This window comes from Dermacentor silvarum, chromosome 6 (genome assembly GCF_013339745.2).
Source record: "Dermacentor silvarum isolate Dsil-2018 chromosome 6, BIME_Dsil_1.4, whole genome shotgun sequence".
NCBI lineage: Eukaryota > Metazoa > Arthropoda > Arachnida > Ixodida > Ixodidae > Dermacentor > Dermacentor silvarum.
In genome coordinates this window covers 168,216,169-168,235,506 of record NC_051159.1, presented here as the reverse complement: position 1 = coordinate 168,235,506, position 19,338 = coordinate 168,216,169, and the positions used below count along the sequence as shown (strand labels likewise).

Below are 19,338 nucleotides of genomic sequence, written 5' to 3'. Positions count from 1 at the left end.
TACCTACGGAGATACGACGAGAACCGGCGTACTCAATATGGCACGGCCGATGAAAAATAATAAATAAATTGGGGGGAAAAATCCCTTTCTCTCTCTTTTTCTTTCTGTCTTCTCATTTTTTAATTATTTTTTTAAGGAGCATATGGCTCCCCTGACGGTATCTAGCGCTAGGAAAATCTCACGCAACAAGTCCAAATGATGTGGGAACATGCATGGCATGTAACGGAGAAACATCCAGTCCACACGCGCTCATATTGTTGTAACGATCGAGATGGCTTGAGTTACTCCCATCATAACAACAGTCTTGCAAAAAGGCATGCATGTCGCTATAGGCTAGCTAAGTTTTCGCAATGAGCTAGACAACACATTCGCTAACGAACAAGCATCATTAACTTCTGTCCATACGTCATCAACGCGCCGCAAAGTTTACGCGACTAGTCATCGAAACAATCAGAAAATGAAACAGTTCTATCATGAATCCTAACTACACTGTTCAAAGAATTCGTCATTTATATAATTACAAGCAAGCTGGAATTCGTATTACCGAAGCGGTATTATACTTTCCTCCTCACTACAACGCGAAAAGCCCGGATTCAAACCAGCCGGGACTATTTTGTATTGTGAGCAAATCCAGTAATGAGTGCAATGATAAATAAAGAGAAAGTAATAATTAATGTAGCAGAGACGAGCAGTGCATGATTCCGCCATAATTCACCTTTTATTGCGCCCACAAACCAGAGACTCGGCATCCACGCAGAGACAACGACCGCATGAGCGCGTATACGTTCGGCCGACACTATCAACCGTGTAGAGGCCTCATTGCAGTCGACGACCGCACGCTGTGTACATGGCGTGTCGTTGACCTTGGCCATCTATAATGTCGGGGATGCGAGTAAACCGACCTCGGAGGCAAGTAAAAAGAGTAAGACCAAGAACGCGCTTGCCCACGCAGGAAGCAAGTTGCGCCGATGAACGACATAGTAGTCTTTAGTGGCCGGTCTTTGTTGTAGTGTCCGACCATTCGCGGCCTTTCTGTTGATTTGATGTTGATTCCTTGATACGTGAAGTCTCTCGATTCGGATCTTTATTTTCGCCGCACTTCCTGATCCTCTGATTCTTTTGCTGGCAAAGATAGCGAGGCGACCGCGTCTAGAAGACTTCAAATCAAACGCCGAGTGTGCGCAAATCAGTTGTAATCCTGTAATGTCAGACAGTGGCTTAGAGCAACAGAAAGCTGAAGTTGTCAGGCATTCATGCGTTTGATGCGACACTTCTACGCCTTCTAGTTCACGGTCTATAGTCTTCTATAGTACGCCTGCATTTTCGTACCATGCATGCAAGACAACCGTCGCTGCAAGAGAAACGTTATAGAGCATGCAACAGTTAGAACACTAACGGAGGAACTGTCGCAGAAAGTCGGGTGCGTTTATAGAGAAAATAATCCCGCTGAGTTAACTAATATCCGCAAAACAACACCAATAAACTTGACTAAATTAATTAAGGCACCGCAGTAGCCAAAACGGATATTTCATTCTAGCTGAAAAACGTGAGCCGACAAATTACATTTTCGTATATATAGCTTTAACGCGCAAAACCACAGAGGCGGGCAGGAAGCACACAGAACAAGCACTCATTCTCTCTTTCCCGTGCATCTCTGTAGGTTAGCGCTACAAGCTTACGAAAACGTCACGCAACAAGGTCAGGCATCTGCCATGGCTACGCCTTGTCAAGTTTTGCGTCAGCTTCACCTCGGGAACCTCGGGAAAAAAAGGAGGCGTCTGTCAGAAACTATGAATAGTGTAACTATATAGGAAGCCACACGATGGATGGCCCATACGAGGCGGGGAAAATAAATGATTAAATAAACATTCGAACGGTTAAGCTGCTCAAAGGAACAGCAGAAGGTCTCATCGAAGCCGACAGGGAGCCCAATAGCGTGAGAGGATTAATGGCAGCGTCAGTGAGACAAGCCACATATTAAAGAGTGATCGGTCGATATGGCGCTGGGCTTCGCGCAAATGTGTCGCTGAGTCGAGTTCAATGCTAGGTCCAGACTTTCAGCAGAGTGTGATGCTGACGGGAAGAAGGAAATAATGACAGGCATCGATACAAACGGCGGGTGGAAGCGATAGCTGCGCCAAGGTTGAAAGACGGGAGAAGCGTGGTAATAATTTATCACCCGCAGAATAACGCTCTACCGATGAATTCGCCAGGTTGAGGAAGCAAAATGAATAATTAACATAGGAAAGTCAAACTGTGTCACGCAGTATTCTGAAAGAGCAAATAAGTCAGTTTTGCGTGGGCCACAAGTTGGGAACCGTACGCTATAAAATCAAAAGACGATTGACAACACCATCTATGAGTTCCCGAAACGGCTTCCCGTGACGTCGTAGATTGTGACAATTACTAGTCACGAATACTAACCAAAAGAGCTGAAAGCTGTGCAACTTGGTACTGGTTCGTGGTGCACGATTGCACTCTCTCACTTCTCGTTCTTTTTTATGTTTCGCTGTATCTTTCCTATGCAATTCAACAACAACAACAAGTTTGCGGGTTCAACAAGTTTAATCGAATCCGCTGTCGCATCATAAGCAGCGGAACTCGCTATTCAGTCACTCAGGCGGCTATTTCTGTTTCTATACTCTATTATGTTTCATTTTTTTCTATTTTCCAGTTCATTTCTTCACATAAATGTATTTTTTTTATTTGTTCATCATTTCTGTATTCATTCTGTTTAATGTCCTTACATTTGTGAGTGATTCTTACTTGGTATAGTAAATTGTTTTCATTAATTGCTTATTTTCTCTGCCTGAACACTTCGTCACACATCGCCAAAATGTCTTTTCGCGCCAAGTACATTACTCTTGGGATAAAGCACGCTGACGCTAAGTGCTCGTCATTGCGTGTATGTCTTATTTGCTGCACTCCCTATTTCATTTATATATATATATATATATATATATATATATATATATATATATATATATATTCATTAATCAATGAACTGTAGAAAAGCCAGGGACGAGAGTTGCCAGCATTTTGACTATCATCAAATAAAATAAAACCACTGCGAGGCAGCTAACCCAAGAGGAACACTCGGCGTGCCCGTGTCGTAGCGCCGAAAAAAAAAAAAAAAAGAGTTCCCTTGCGCAAGGACACTCAAGGAGGCTCACCCGCGGGACAACGACAGACAGACAGAAAAACTGCAGTGGAAGGTAACGCCCTCCAGCCGCCTGATCATCGGGATCGCGCGCGACGAGCTCGGCTCCACTCTGCAGCTCGCTCAGTGAACGCATGCAGCACTGCAGGGAGCCAGAACCGACGCCACATTCGATCAAAGAGGTAGCATGCACACATGACCATTTTGCACGAATGTATCCTGCGGTTTGGTATTGGCCAGCGCGATCGCAATTCTGGTGTTGAATACTATCGGCACCCACAGCCGGCTGGGCGTTGGTACCAGTGAGCAGTGGCGGTCACGTGATCGCAAGGACAAAATGACGATTATGTTAAAGTACAAGCAATCTCAACTTTGCACTCGAGCAGAGTTCGAATGTAGCCACAACCTGGTACAGTTGGAACAAACCGTGCGCCGGCAAAATAACCTTAACATTACTCCCGAGCGCTTATATACTGCAGTCAAATGCAGCCCAGAAAGCCAACAGTGTGATCGCCGAACAATAACGAACTTTCATGACCAGTACCGCTGCACCGTTTTCATGCGAGAACGTAGCTGCGAAACAGTAGCAGTATAGAGGCGGCTTCCCGCTGATGCGAATGCATAGGCCCGCACAGCCCGGGGATAAAGATTTACCCGTGGAACGCCGCGGGTGCCCTCTGGTGACCTCCCTGCTCGGGACGCGCAAGAGAGATTAAAGAGGTCGCCGCCGCCAACACAATTACAAGCAACAGCGGGAGGCCCTTCACAGCGTGGCAGTATCAAGGACCAGATGCAGGGGAAACAGACTCTCGGCAGCAGCAGACGCACTTGCGAAATTGTCAAGCGTTAGTCATATGTCATGTCATATTAAAAATGCACGTTCCTTCAGTAAACTCAGTCTAGCAGAATTCTGATACATTTAGCTGCAGAAGTTAGAATAGTAGAAGTACATTTAAGCACGTATCTCAAGCATGTGATCGCACTTCTGGAATCAAATTTCCCGAGCACAGTCGTATCATATAGTGCGTTATAAACTCCTCCGCTTCAAAAATCCAACCGCTGATTTGGAGCACCGCAGGTCTACTTTTGCGAGAAGGAAATACCAGTCATAGTCTGTTCTTCACGTCCCGTCACTGACTGAGCTCACCAGCTAGTCGAACAGGGTGATCTACGTCGCTACATAGTTATAGGTAGAATTTCGCATTTGGGAGCCTTAGTTTGACGGCAGTGGCGGTTAGTACCAGAGCGGCATCGGAGCGCGCAGATCGCACCAAATATCCAAAGTTTCCGCGTACTCCCTTCGCACCTTAGACACAGCCGCCTGTGGCAGATGGCAGGAGGATTGCATTTTATCACCCCGAACGCAAGGACACGGCGGGAAGGCACAAAGCTACACTTGTGAAACAATACAGCCAGCAACCGAAAGGGTAGCGCCGAGGTATACACGCCAGACACTCCCTGCGCGCCAGCAAGGACAAGAGACAGTTACAAACTCGCAGTCTCGACGGCGTGCCCCAAACGAGGCACGTTTGAACCTCCCGTCTCAAGGTCACGAATGCCACGCGCTAAGCAATGCCACCGGGATGAAAAGGCGCCCGAGAAGAGACCGTCCGCATTCGTTGCGCGTATGGACTGCACGCGCCCATTCGCTTGGGCTCGCAAGAAACGCGGTCGTCTTTCCCCACTCCGTGATGAATCCGGCCGCTGAGTAGCAGCGGCAGCAGCAGCGAGTCGTCTCAAGGGCGAGCCACTTCCATTCGGGAAAAGGGGGCATCCCTCCGAGATGAAAGGCTAGGACTGCGCAAGACGGTACACGGAGAGCATATACGACACAAAAAAAGGCCCGTAGAGTGTTCGCTCTGACTTGTAAATGCCAGCATCTCTCCACGGCGAGCACTCCGTTCGTGCGCTTCTTTAGCCGGGCGCTCCGCGAAGAATGGCGACTCGGACTGCCGTAATTCAGGACGAGCTTCTTGGTTCCTTCAGAAGTCGTCACACCACTCCTGTTGGCGCAACATGCCTCCCTTCATCACTCCTCTACCTCGCCACTGCCGACGAAGCTGGCGGGGCTCTCGCAAAAGGTGGGTCAGTAAAAATACGGCCAAGTCACGCCCGTGCACCTCGAGAAGCAAAATGAGAGAGGAAACAAACGAGTTCCCGCATGACAGCCTTACACTAGCAAGAATGACTGCACGACACGAAATGGCAAAACCGAAGTCTGAGTGCTACATGGTGAAGAACTTGAACGCTGTCTTCCACCGCACCGACCGCCGCTTCTAGCCGACATACAATATTTTCATAACTCCAGTGATGTACTTATATCGAGAGGGAAACTCGTGCTTAAATATACAAGAAATAAAAAGTACATGCCTATGTACAGCCGCTACGTTATAGCAATGAACAACCTATTCTCACCGTGGTGCTCCCCCTTTTAATACAAGATCTTACAGCAAAGGTACACCATACAATATACTTATTCTATACCCAAGTGATCAGCAATTCAAAAGCCCAAAAATGCCAACGACACAGTCGTAAGCTTCTACAAACGCATCCTCTGTTTGCAACATTTATCGCGAACTGTCGATGCCGGCGTCATTGCAGCCCCCTTGCTTGCAGCTGAGCCCCGGAGCCCTAAAAGTAACGAAATCCGCTGCCAAAAATACGCTAGAAACAATCGCCTAGCTAGCTTTCAGTTGCCACAGTGGCGCGGCAAGTTACTACGTGAAATGCATCACAACACTGGACGAGTCGACTCGGCTTTGATTCGTACCTCAGTCTACACCTTCCATCGCCGCGACATCTACACAGTTACTTTCGTGCGGGAGCAAAACAACAAACGGCTGTCATCTCTCCCTTCTTATACAGTCCGATGTCATATTACACTGTACTCACGTACTCTGAGAATAAAAAAAAAAAAAAAAAAAACGAAGGTCGAGTTTCGGGTAGAAGGGCGACATCCACGAGTACCGTGGGCCCAGAACTGCACTTTAGAGACGTCCCTACATCATCGCGGTCAAGCAGTCACACAGAGCCCTCTCAAGTACAGGGCAAAGACATTGGAGTAATCCATTTGAGAAAACGTCATATATTAGACTGCTTCCAAAAGGTTCTGCAGTACGAGTACTCGATGCTGGTATGTTCTGCAGCAATGTACATGCCTCAGAAAAAAATAAGGAAAGAAATAAAGAAATTGTGAAGCACCTCTAAGCATCTCCGATGCCCCATGCTTCGTTTAGAGACGAGACGCAGAATACAGCGCTCTCGTATTATTTCCTTCCTACATCGTCTCCTCCTGCAAGCCTATTTTCATGGTATACGAGTGGTGCGGTTTGAGTGGTATTCATGGTATGAGCTCCGTTTATTTTTTTCGTTAGCGACCCTTCAAGGCACGTTCGTACTTGGAGCTTTCCTGTCGCGTAAGCAGACAGCGGGGCTAAAACGATCCAATGAAGCTACACTTCGCTTCCGGCAGACGAGCTCCGAAAGCTATAGGTCAATAAAGCGAATCGTTCGAAGAAATAAGTCCGACGCTCCCTATACGATCGTCTTCGACGTTCCGCTAATGACGCAGCACAGGGAGACGAAGAAGCCCCGCTCAAGACTCACCTGTGCGATGCCCTGGGTCACGTGTTCGCTGGTAGGTCGGCTCCGGTCGTCGCTGCTGCTGCTCACGCTGCGTAAACCAAGGGAAACAAGCCGAGCGGCCGTTAGACGCTTTAGCTCCACTGCTGTAGCATTAAATGGATGCTGAAGAGGCTCAATAAATTTGGGCTAACAGCAACCAGTGGGAAGCTTCAGGTTCATACATTAAGTCTCAACAGACAAGAACAAAACAAATAATAATAATAATAATAATAATAATAATAATAATAATAATAATAATAATAATAATAATAATAATAATAATAATAATAATAATAAATAAATAAATAAAGCCCGTGTTCGAATAGCTGTATTGCAATCTCAAAGCCTCTTTAGCATCCGACAGGGCAATATACGCTCCGTGCGAATGCAATTTTCATTTCACCGGAATAATACATTTCTGCGCAAAATACAAACTATAAATAGGGCCGGACGTCCTAAGTCACTGTGATTTATCAGGCTATACCCAGCAATAAGTAGCAGAGGCTCGTTAATAACACAATTCTGCAACACATAAAAATGGGGGTGTGCATCAAAACTTCATAGCATGTCAACATAAAGAAACTAACAAACCGAACCAGTCAAGAAATGCAACGCAAAATTCAAATAATAGTTCCAACTGCCAAAGCAAATGTTAACCGACCTTGTCTCAAAATACCGTTTCAGCTAGTGATCGTCTACAGAACTGATGAATTGTGATTAGGCAGAGATCTAGGAAGGTATGAGGGTCATAAATAGAGTTAAGGTAATCTGACGAAAAAATCCGGTGTCGTATCCTCCTGAACCCCATCGCCCGCACATGCGCGGACACATGCGTCATGTTCCTTATTGTTTTTCTTTTTCCATTCCTGTGTGTAATAAATTACAGCTTCAAGTCAGCGTTCTTGTCTTTTCTTCAACTGTGTCCACGTTATTTCTCGCGCTGCGCTTCTACATCAGGAGGTCACGAACAATTTTTGTGAAGCGCATGAAGCCGATAAAGCCTCTGGCGTTAGAACATTATGCATTATACGTCTTAGTTGGCGTACCGGAATATGACGGACAAGAAAATCGCTAAACCGTAAGTATCTGGTATAACAGTCTGAAAGCATAAAGCATCAGAAGAGTGTAGCAGAGCTGCTAAAAAGCACAGGTTCCCCCGAAAATCAAATTTCCATAGCTAGGCAAAACTTCGTCTACAATCAGGAAATCTAACCCGGAACGACCGCCACATCAAGACTCTTCCAATAACCCGAAGGTTGGCAAACGGTGGCGCAAGACCGAATTATACGACAGCTCGACGAGGCCGAAGCTTCGGAGAGCGAGCACACCAAATGGGTCAGAAATTTCGAACCAGGGACAACCTGCTTGTGCGTCTAATGCCCGGACGGTGTGTTTGCAGAAGTAATCAGATGACAAGGGAGGGGCGACGACCATCCCCTCTCCCACAGCGAATGCGCCGGTGTGAACACATTGGCAGGTGGATAAAGAATGCAACAAAATCGCAACGCATGCATGTGTTCCATGCCCCCTGCGTCGTTGATTTGCACGTACAACGCTGATATCTAATCTATAAGTGCCCACAAGGTACCCAATGACAGAAACTGCAGCACTTGTTGCGAAAGCATACGTTTAATTAATATATATATATATATATATATATATATATATATATATATATATATATATATATCAGGTTTTACGTGCTACAACCACGATCCGATTATGAAGCACGCCGTAGTGGGGATTTCCGGAATGATAATGACCACCTAGGATTCTTTGTAGGGCACTTAAATCTAAGCAACTCCGACCTCCATTCGGACTTCCTCGACGTGAAGCTTCGCTTCTCTGTCGCCTTTGGTTAGGAGTTGCCTTCACAAAGGCATACTCTACATTAATTGGAGTGACCGACAGTGCAGCATGCGAGGTGTGCGGCACCGACGAAACTATTGACCACCTGATGTGCCACTGTCCACGATATGCCCAAGAAAGACAAGCAGTTGCTAACGCGCTAAAAAAACTGGACAATCGGACGCTTTCCGTGCTGGTGCTGCTGGAACACCGGCCCCATCGCTCGTAGGCCCATAAAGCGGTGAAGGCGCTTTTGTGCTTCTTGAGGACGACGGGCTTGTGTCAACGTCTGTGACTATTAGTGCACTAACACACGCGTCAGCGAACTAACCGCTCATTTCCCTTCTTTCCTTCCCTCCTCTCTCTCCCTGTCATCTTTGTGTTCCCGCTTCCCATTCCCCCGGTGTAGGGTAGCCAACCGGACGTTATTCTGGTTAACCTCCCTGCCTTCTGCCTTTCTCTTACTTCCTCCTCCTTAAATCTAAGTACACGAGTGTTCTCGCATTTCGCCCCCATCGAAATGCGGCCGCCGCTGCCGGGATTTTATCCCGTGACCTCGTGCTTAGCAGCCCAACACCACAGCCACACAGCAACCACGGCGGGTCGTTTATTTAAACAAGCAATACCCCACCCCAAGAACATACATTATGAGTCGACCAATACTTTTCAGCAGCTGAAGTAAGCACCTAGTAATCCAGTGCTGCACAGACAAAAAACATTAATTTCGCTAACTCTTCGACAATCTCTAGATATCATCTTCTCCGAACAAGGAGGAGGAGGAACAAACTTTTATTTAAACCAGCAGTTTAGTTGGCTGGGCCTAGGCCTCCCACGTGGGGACATCGAGGTCTTGCCTCTTCGCCGCCTCGCAGGCTTGCTGGGTAGCCCAGAGTTGGTCGTCGAGTTGGGAGCTGTGCAGGGCGGCGTGCCATCTCGACGAGAGGGTCACGGTATTATTTGTCGGATATTGGTTTTTACATTCCCATAGCCGAACAACGCTTAAATTTTTTTCGTAGTTTCCGCCCTGCAAAGGTAATCATTGTTACCCGTGTTGTGGACGAAATAAGAAATAATAATTAATAGTGGCGTAAACTCGGTATTCAACCCCTATTGGAAAATCCTATATGCCCCGTACCGTAATCACGTTTGTTCCTATATAAACCCATATGATCATGTAGGATTATGGTACAGGGCATATAGGATTTTTCAATATGAATATGCATCGAGCTGCAAGTCCTTCCTCGACCGTGAGATCTACGTCAGCACCTCGAAATACCGACTCTAACCAAAGTGAATAAGCTCACCATAAGCGGGAAGGAAGAAACCGTTCGTGACCTCTGCTTCCACAAACGAGGGAGCCCATAGCAACGATGACCAGCCTCACGCTCAGCAGTAATGTTCATCACGCTGCCTATATCAACAAAAATACGTGAAGAGGAAGAAAAGAAGCCTCTGGCGTGTTATTTTTAACCTCGTGTAAGCAGCACCGCTGTCAAAACGTCAAAACCAAGTAGGGGACGGGAGGATAAAAAAAAAAAAAAAAACATCGACGTCGGGCAGCTTTCAGCGAGCACGGCTCGGGCGGGCGGCCAGCTTGACTTTAAACTTCACTTGGCCTCCATGACCACGCACTGTCTCCCGCTTCTGTTTCAACCATAAAAGGGTGCGACATTTTTGTGCAATGGTCCGAACGGGTTGCGCTTTTCATGTATGTACCACCAGGCACACGTTTCCATTACAACAGGCGTGCTATTACAACAGAAATTCCGAGGTTCTATTACAACAGACGCTCATAACAGTGCAACCTAATGAGATGGATGGCAGATTCTATCAACAGATACAAAGCAGTCCAGTTAATTGTCGCAGCAAATAAAAATGACACTGCGTAAATGGTCGCTTAGAAATCGATTTCCTTCATGGGCCCATGCCCTCGCACTCTCAAAAACAGCGGGGCTGCGTACACCGTGTGTAATCTGAAACACGGATGCGCTGCCTGTGTTTATTATTATTATTATTATTATTATTATTATTATTATTATTATTATTATTATTATTATTATTATTATTATTATTATTATTATTGGAGGTGGTGGCGGTAGTAGTAGTAGTAGTAGTAGTAGTAGTAGTAGTAGTAGTAGTAGTAGTAGTAGTAGTAGTAGTAGTAGTAGTACTCAAAACGATTATTTACAATACAATAATTATAGCGCAGAGAGTGTAATTAAGTCTCATCAGATTTCCGGATTCCTTCGAATGGATATTAATCTTAATTAATCGCACGCGAAACAGCGACATTCACTCCGCTAATTAATAAAAATGTAATAGTTAATTTCGTTACTGTTTTAGGAAACGCACTGCGATTACGACGTTGCCGCCCGGCAGTAACGCGGTCATGTCCGTTGAGTGCCTAAGCAATGAAGATTACCGACTATGGGGCATTAGCCAAGAAGCAGACACCTTTAAAGTTCATTTTAGTGAATAATAATAACCAAATTAAAACTTATAATATTTAGGTATTAATGTTCTAAGGACGTCGCGAGCGGGAGGGCTAGGAGTGCGATAGTGCGATGTATATACGTGGCCCTATACCACGGTGTATAGTGCCACATATACATACCTCTTGCCGGAGCCAGAGCGTGATAAAACGATCGTATTCCGTTCTCCCACTCGCATGTGCGGAAGTTCTGGCACCCCTATAGGTGCACTGAAATCGCTATCTACAGCAAGTGAGCGGCGTTGAGTATTAAGTATACACTCAGCCAAGCGGAAGAAAATCGCACTGGTGCATCAACGGTGCAGGCTGACGCTGCACTGCGATGTAGCGCTGAGAATTATTATTATTATTATTATTTTAGAGGATTACATTAACAGCACCGCACATAAACCCTGCAGCTGCGCCACTGCCACGACGCGCAACCGTAGTTTCACAGGCATCCTTCCCACCGATTCTGCAGTTATCCATTTACTGCACTAAAGCGCCGGTGCCAACCTTGACACAGCCGCTTCTGCTCTCCGACAGCAAGCATCCACGCTGCGCGAAGACGTCAATGACCGGGAACGTTGCCCCCGGCTGGGCCGGTAAAAGGAGCGCGACGGCTGGCTAAGGCTTCGGCATGCTCACACATGCCCCGTCTCACGAAAACTGTGCAGCCAACTCTTAAGCCACTTACGCGTAAGCCACTTAGGCGTTTAATATGTCGAACTAAGGAGCAGGTTCGCACGTGTGAGCCGGGGACTAGACAATGGACCAAGGCGCCGATCAATCGGCCTCGCAAGCAAACGTATACACCACAGCGAACGGGGCCCTCGCTGCGTTGTCGCCAGCAACAGCAGCTGGCACGGCGCTGCACGGTTTTAAACTTTCCTCCGACGCCGGCCTGCTCCCATAATTCGAGGCAGACTCGGCAGGGCGGGCGCCGAGGTACCCGCAGACATACACACACGCACACACACAGACAGACAACCAAGTGACGACATCCTTCAAACTCGAAAAGATTTCATTAAAACGGAGCAAATAAAGAAAACAAGAAGAAGGCATAAATTCGCCGGAAGAGATGTTCTCGCAAGTCTGTCTGCGTTCCCTTCTCGCTCCTTCTTTTTTCCCGCAAAGAAAGCACTCCTTTTCGTTATCTTTTGCGCTGCCAGTTGTGACGCATTTGAGGAGCACGTCACGGAGCGAATTCGCTCTCAGTCGCGGCGGCTCTAATCCTTTGGCACGACTCGGTGCCCACGTCGCTGCTGACGTCCGCTGCCTTCGCCGGACGGATTTCAAGCGACCACCGAGATTAAATTCATCGTCCAAGAGGAGACGCGCACTGCACCATGAAACCTGATTCCCGTGGGAGCTGAACCACTGAGAGCGGCCGCAATACCGCGCGTCTCCTCAAGTGAGAGCAGCTACCGGTGCGCGCTGTCGCAATAGAAGAAAGCTGTAGGAACGAGCAAAGGAGAGTATACCGGCAAAGGAAGTGCCCGTCTTGACAGAGATCTCAAAACGGCGATGACATATCTCGCAAGTATTTCTTTATATCTTCAGTGAAGTCTATGCAATGTCACCGCAGTATTGTCTATAGCAAGAGCTAACCAGATAGCCTCGCAGGTACGGCGTCTCGAAAATGAACGCAGACCGAGCGGACGCGTTTACCGATCGTCAAACGTGGTCGACTAAAGATAATCTGACCTTTTCGATGACACGTAAGTAGTGCAGCGAAGACGAGACTGTTTACTCGTAACACGCTTTTATGCATCTATAACTGTCAGCTTTCTTTCTGGTCACCATCCGGTTCCACCACAAGAGCGCGCAAGACGTCCGTCACGTTATTATAGTGCACAAAAAAGTGAACAGACGCAAGAAATTAAGTGCATATTACTACATCTACAAGGCTGAGATATAAATGCACTGCATGTTTTCAAAGGCTATATTCAAATTACAAGAAGCTCAAGTGCGTCTTGTTAGCCTACACCGCGAAGAATACTACCTTAAAAACGAAAAAAAAAAAAAAAAAAAAGTGGTCGCAGTTTCACCTGAAAGGCGAAGCATCAATTGCGATAGCAAATTTGTAGAGAGCTATACGGAGTAATGATAGTAGCTTTATCAGCTGTATAAACTTGGACATGCAGCAGCACCGGCAACACGCAGAACTAATGTCGACGCCGTCGGCGTTTTGCCCACGTTCGCACAAAATGCGTGCGGCGTTGCTGACTGTTGCCGGAGCCTCCGATATAAATAGGCACTTGGTGCCGCAGCTAAAAGTCACCTCCCTTCCCTCCCCCCCCCCTACCCCCCCCCCCTCCGCCCTTCGCGCGTCAGAAGAAGGCGCGTTTGCTCTACCATAGCCTCCTCTATATATAGAGAGGAGGCTATGGCTCTACATATATGTTGATTGTAAAGAGGAAAGAGATCGACGCCTACTTCTGCAGCCCTTAAGGAAGCACGGCGCAGAACGCGCGTTTGTTCTCCGCCGTGGGTTCACTCCCCGTGAAAGAGCGCGTCCCTCGCGCCCTTTCACTCGCACATACAGCGTTCGGCGGCGCGCGGCGACGATTTCATCTCCATTGACGTCATACGGAACCTCACGGCAACGGCGACGGCGACGACGACGGCGACGCCGACGGCAGAAATCTGCTTTGGAGTGTCCATATAATTGCTATCGCAATAAAAGTGTCAGCCCTTCCACTGGGGTGGAGATGAAAGACCAGCGAAGCTGTTCTATGGTGTTAATTATGTATTTCCAATTATGACTATTAAGATGTGATGGTGTAATTGGTTATTTGAACTATTAAAGAATGAGAAATGTATATGATCCGGTGGTTTTCATTTATTCAGCTCCCCTTCCTATTCCACATAATAGGCCTTCGAGCCATCCTCCAATAAATACATTTTCATCATCATCATCATTTATTCAGTGACCACATGGACCACGGCCTTATGGTCGCTACGGTACACCGCCATAGGGTGTACGGCAAAGGTTGGCACATTCTTCATAAAGACGTCACCAACGCCGCGCGCGTTCGGTGCGAAAGCGGGAAAAACGCCACCGCCATCGACAACAGTTGTGCGCGTTGTTTGTGTGACCGCACACAACCACTGTCAAAACGCTGGCTACGTGACAGAACGGCTAAACGCCGTTGTCGACACTGTTAGGAGAGAGGCGGGCGAGAGCCCAGAGAGAGCCGGCGGCAGAGGCGGTAGAGGCCAGCAAGGCTGCGCGCATGCGCCGCAGTGGGAGAGCGGGCACGCACAGTCTAGGGTGCCTCGATGAGCCGTGCTCCCTATAAGGGCTGCAGAAACATGCATATTTTCTCTTTTCCTCAACCTAGATACTACTACTACTGCCCTCATCTTTCTATTCCCTCTTTCCCGTCCCCCAGAGTCGGGTAGCCAACCAGACGCATTTCCGGTTAACATCCCTGCCTTCTCTTTCTCTCCTCCTCCATGCCCTACTCGCCCATCACTCCCCTTCCACTGGGAAGTCGCATTTGCTCTCCGCCATGCGTTCGCTCCCCGTGAAAGCAGGCGTCCCTCGCCCTCGCGCGCTTTCACTCGCACATACAGCATACGGCCACCGAGAGTTTTTTTTCTATTGCCGGACGCGACCATCGAAGAGTGAGCCCTTAACAGCTTCGCTGTAAAAAATACAATGATGTAAGTAGTATTTCCTAGATTAAAATAGCCACAAGGCTTACAAGGTAAAGCCTTGTAACTCAGCCGCCAAGCCATGCGTGCATTCTTGAAGAGAGACCCGCAAGGTGTTACGAGCAGTAAACACATTGCTTCCGCCTTGTATACTCTGCGTACCACACTGAATTTCATTTGTGTTCTTGCCTTCCGAACCAGCAGACCAGAACTATTTGTCCAAGTACACTTCCCACGGAGGCTACAGTTTCTTCCTTCTCGTCCAATGCTATTTCCCCCAGGCCCAGGAAACTCCCGCAATCCGCAGGAAACAGAAGGTAGTGTCGCAAGCAGAAATGCGGAAGTAGTTCCGAACGAAGCTCTGGACACTTCTCTGTTTTCCCTCGGCTCCGTGTGGCTTATCGCCACCAGCCAGCAAAGATCAATAGAGGGGGATCGCAGGGAATACAGGGGCTAACAAACTCAGCGTGATTCCTTGCTGCGCGCTAATCGGTGAAGCTCTACGAAGGTAATACGTAACGATCGGCTGAGCGGCGAATGCCTAATGTGCAGACCACGTTGCGCATAGTTACCGACGGCGATGGGCGAAAAAAAAAATGTGGCCAGCTAGCACTAGCGGTGCAAGGCTGGAGTAAACAGCGGAGCTGATGATCGACCTAGCTTCTTCCAGGTTTTACTAGGGTTGGCTAAGTTTTGCTTGGAAATGCTAAGTGATGCTAGGCACGGCATTCCGAATCGGCTCGCCGCCGACGCGCAGATTCTCGCTTGGCCGCGCGACGCGCTTCAAGATATGCGGCTTCTTCTTCGGGTGTCCGGACCTTCTTTGGTCGTCCCATGTCAAGGCTACATGTACTCGCCAAAGAGTCGACGAGAGTTCTGCCGCCGTCGCGGCGGCTCCGAGCTTTATCTCCCCGGTGACGTCACGGCCAAGCTGCGCATCCACACTTACCGGGGCGAGGCTGGCCGAAACGTACCTGCCGAGCCGCCGCCAGAGGCGCCGGCTGCAGTCACGGACACCGCGCGCGTTCGGCGCGAACGCGGGGAAACACGGACGGCGCCGGCAGCAGTTCTGCGCGTTGCCTCGTTGGTGCTGCTACAATTTCTCTCGCTCGCTCTCGTTTTCTCTTTCTCTCTCCCGAGCATGCTCTCATTCCCTTTCCTTAACGTCCCATGTCAAGGCAACATGTGCACGGTACGGAGAGGAGGCGAAGCACACGCCGCTCCACAGGTGGTTGCTAGGCAACGCGCGGTGACGTCATCGCCAGGCGCAGTTTTTTGTTCACACTACGCGGCCTAACCAAGAGCTTAAACAGCTCCGCTGTTGAAACGGATGAGTGTGTTCAACAAACTCTGTACTATAATGTCCGCCATACGATTCTGAAATACGGCTCGCTCTTGACCTAATTATATCACACCGCCGGCCTCTAAGCCTCAAAACATCTCACAGTTACATTGGAAAAGCCGAACGCCTCTCAGAGCCTTCTTGAAGCAAACAACATTCTCGAGAAAAAAAAAAGAAAAAGAAAAGCCAGCCTACTTGGGTGATTCCTCTAGCGTTGAACTGCACCTACTGCGACAGCAGTATAGGCTCTCACAGCATACGCTGCAATCTTCATGATTAATGGCATCACCAGGGCAGCTAAGATTGAATTCAAACAGGACTAGCGCAGAACTTCAACGCTATCCTTGTGGCTTTGCACTCCATGAACCAGTACAGGCTAGCACAATTTCCTGTTCTTTTGGCCACCATCTTCTCAAGAACAATTTATCTGCAATGCACACAACGTCTTCCTCGTCCTCTATATAAAGTATAGGCACCCTGCAGATGTAACTCCAGCCCCGACGAGGGCACCTCTAGCTGCGACACCAGTGTGACTTGAGTTTAGCATTACCAGCCATATGAGTTACTTTATACTGGCAGCAGCGGCCAATGTTTTTAAAGCGTTGGCAGCGGCAGCGTCGTTATACGGAGTCCGGCCGCTCTCTTCGCTTTGTTTTGTACCATGCAGATCACCTAAACTTCAACCGGAAACCGAGGTTCTCGACATTAACTGCAGCAAGTCCGCGTCCAAACTGCGAAATATTCTTTGTTGTGGAGTGCAAGAGTATTTACAGCAAAGCTCCAGGTACACAGCTTTTTTGCCGGCACGGATATCAGAGAAGCAACGGCCCAAACTCTGTACCCAGCTGGTTCGTTGAAGAGAATCAGCTACATGCTCGGTATTGCCGTTAAATTTGTTCTGATGTCAAACGGGCGCATCGTGGAGTTACCTGCGATACGTTTATTTTCCACTTGGTAGCGCTTGTTTTGCTCAGGAGACCGGGCGTAATGTGCACGAAGATGATGAAAGTAAATTCGAATGCCAACGGCTGCTGGGTGGCAGTCGGACGGTAAAATCGTGGCTTAGGCCAGCAGATATACCCCCGCTACACAGCCAGGGCTGCCATTAAAGGGCGTTAATTATTTTATAACATCTTGGAACAAGAAAACACGCATGTGGCATGGTGCTGACAGGGATACGACGGCGTCTTGCAGGCTGCCGTCCCGTAGTAGATATTCTCCTTTAAAAGTCGTTTACGGCATTAAGAAGAGTTCTCATTCCCAAGTATCTGTCCTTGATCATCTGTCAAGCGTTCCCTTGCACACATGACGAACTAGTGCGTTTTGCAAAGCAACAGCCACGGTTCGGGAGAGCTAAGGCGGCGCGTGTCAAAGTGACGAATGTGCTTTAGTATGCTTCACCTCAGTACACACCTGTAATAAGGTGAAACATATTGATCGGGAAAAGGCGAGCTTGGCAAGTAGAGCTACCGCTCCAGTTACGGTTGTCAAAACGTCATCCGAAACAGAAAATCACCAAAACCGTACGAACTGCTTCGCTGCGGACGAGAACCTCAACATTGTCGTTGCTCCTGCCTCTAGGACAATAAAATTTGGAACTGTGTTTTGATTCTTTTTTTTTTTTTTTTCAGAAAGCAGCACTTTATCATCGCACACAGGATTAGGTAATGCTAGTCCGAAAGGTCGCTCGTTTCTGCGATGAGCATATATCACTAACGGCATTCGGTGTCCCCCAAACCTAAACCAGCTGGCCCCACCACACCATTGTGAACACGTCTTCTTAAAAAGCGTGGCTAGCCACTAATTAAGCCGTTCTCGGTTTACTACATTTTGCTTTCGGCTCGTGAATCTACGAAAGTCTTATATGCTTTCCATGATGAAAGAGCACTTCAGGCATGTCCCGATGATTCTGAAGCCACCTGCAATAGCCGCCTCCTCGACTTCGAAGACGTGGCTTGCTGTATGCTTTTCCTTGAGGTTAGCGATGCGAATGAACGCGTCTGACGCTCGCAGTTCGAGGAACCATGTTATGAAGACGAGCACGCTGTTTGCTACCATAACGAGCATCCCGCCAACTCCGCGCGGCGATGTTCAACTTGCCGACGGAGTCGCCCTCTCCTCTTATCCATTGCCTCCGAAATTGCGCGCAGCCCGATCTCAGAGGTAACGCTCCAACAAAAGTCGGAATGGCCGTTTGGTGGAGCTTTTCAATAGCCGACGGTGGCGTCGCCTAACAATGCGCAGTGTGCCTACTGTCTGTTACGGCCTCCGAAATATATGCACTGACACCACCACTCTCAAGAAGCCGTCTGAAGCGCCAGAACTCTCACGAATTATACCAAGCGCGAATGCTGCATAACAACGCAGTGGTTTGCGCGTCCGGCTCATTGTCGCAGAGACACGAGTTTCAATCTCGGTGACGGTAATGTAAGTGGTAAGCGCATAAGCGCTAAAACTTCGCGCGTTTTGACGACGTGTGGCGCGCATGCTCAACGCCAGAGCCGGGGACTTCGTGTCCGGCACGATTACGAACAAGGCCCTCAAATGGTTCTCCGCGCCCGTCGGGGAGCTTGGCACCACCAAAGAGAACAGCCGCGACAACAACGACAACAACAATATCAACGGCCGAAGACACAGCGGCATCCCGCGCCCAACCACAATGAGCGCGTTCATCTCGTGGCGAGGCAGCTTACCCGCCGCGACGCGACCCCCCAGAGGGCAGCCGCCGCCGTTGTTGTGCGGGACCCCAACGGAGGAGTTACCAACACAAGCCAAATCGCGGCGGACGGAACTGGGGGCCACGGGAACGCCAACCGCAATATCGAAGAGTTTCCGGCCTCGTACCGAGAGGTTCTTGGCACTACAAGAAAGAACGTAAGAAATATCCACAACCCCACGGGCGGCTGGACAGGTCCCAGGCAGTCGACCTGAGGCGGTTGCAGACAGGCACTTTCACCAACCCCTACACCTGCACCGCCTGTGGCCCACGCGGCACCCATCGCCCGGCTGCCCCTGGTGCGAGCACGAACGGGCTCGTATGGCCCATATGCTTTGGGAATGTCAACGTCATGAGCAAGAAGCACCAAGAGGAAGGCAGAAGACAACAGCAGGACCCTCTGAAGGCGGGCGCCTCGCTGAGAGATGGCAAGCCGCCCTCCTCAGCGAGGCACCCGAGGACCAGGAGTGGGCCGTCCAGCGGGCCAGTGCTATTGCCGAGGATCTCAGAAGATT

General features: G+C 48.7%; 1 protein-coding gene across 2 annotated transcripts in view; it reads right to left on the bottom strand.

The window, feature by feature from the left end:
* Nucleotides 1-19,338, bottom strand: part of LOC119456364 (pleckstrin homology-like domain family B member 1) — a 489,108-nt gene that overhangs the window by 318,340 nt on the left and 151,430 nt on the right. For both annotated transcript variants that reach the window (XM_037718081.2, XM_037718082.2), the window contains exon 17: nucleotides 6,767-6,833. In XM_037718081.2, the coding sequence (XP_037574009.1) occupies nucleotides 6,767-6,833 (67 nt within the window). The remainder of the gene's footprint in view (nucleotides 1-6,766; nucleotides 6,834-19,338) is intronic.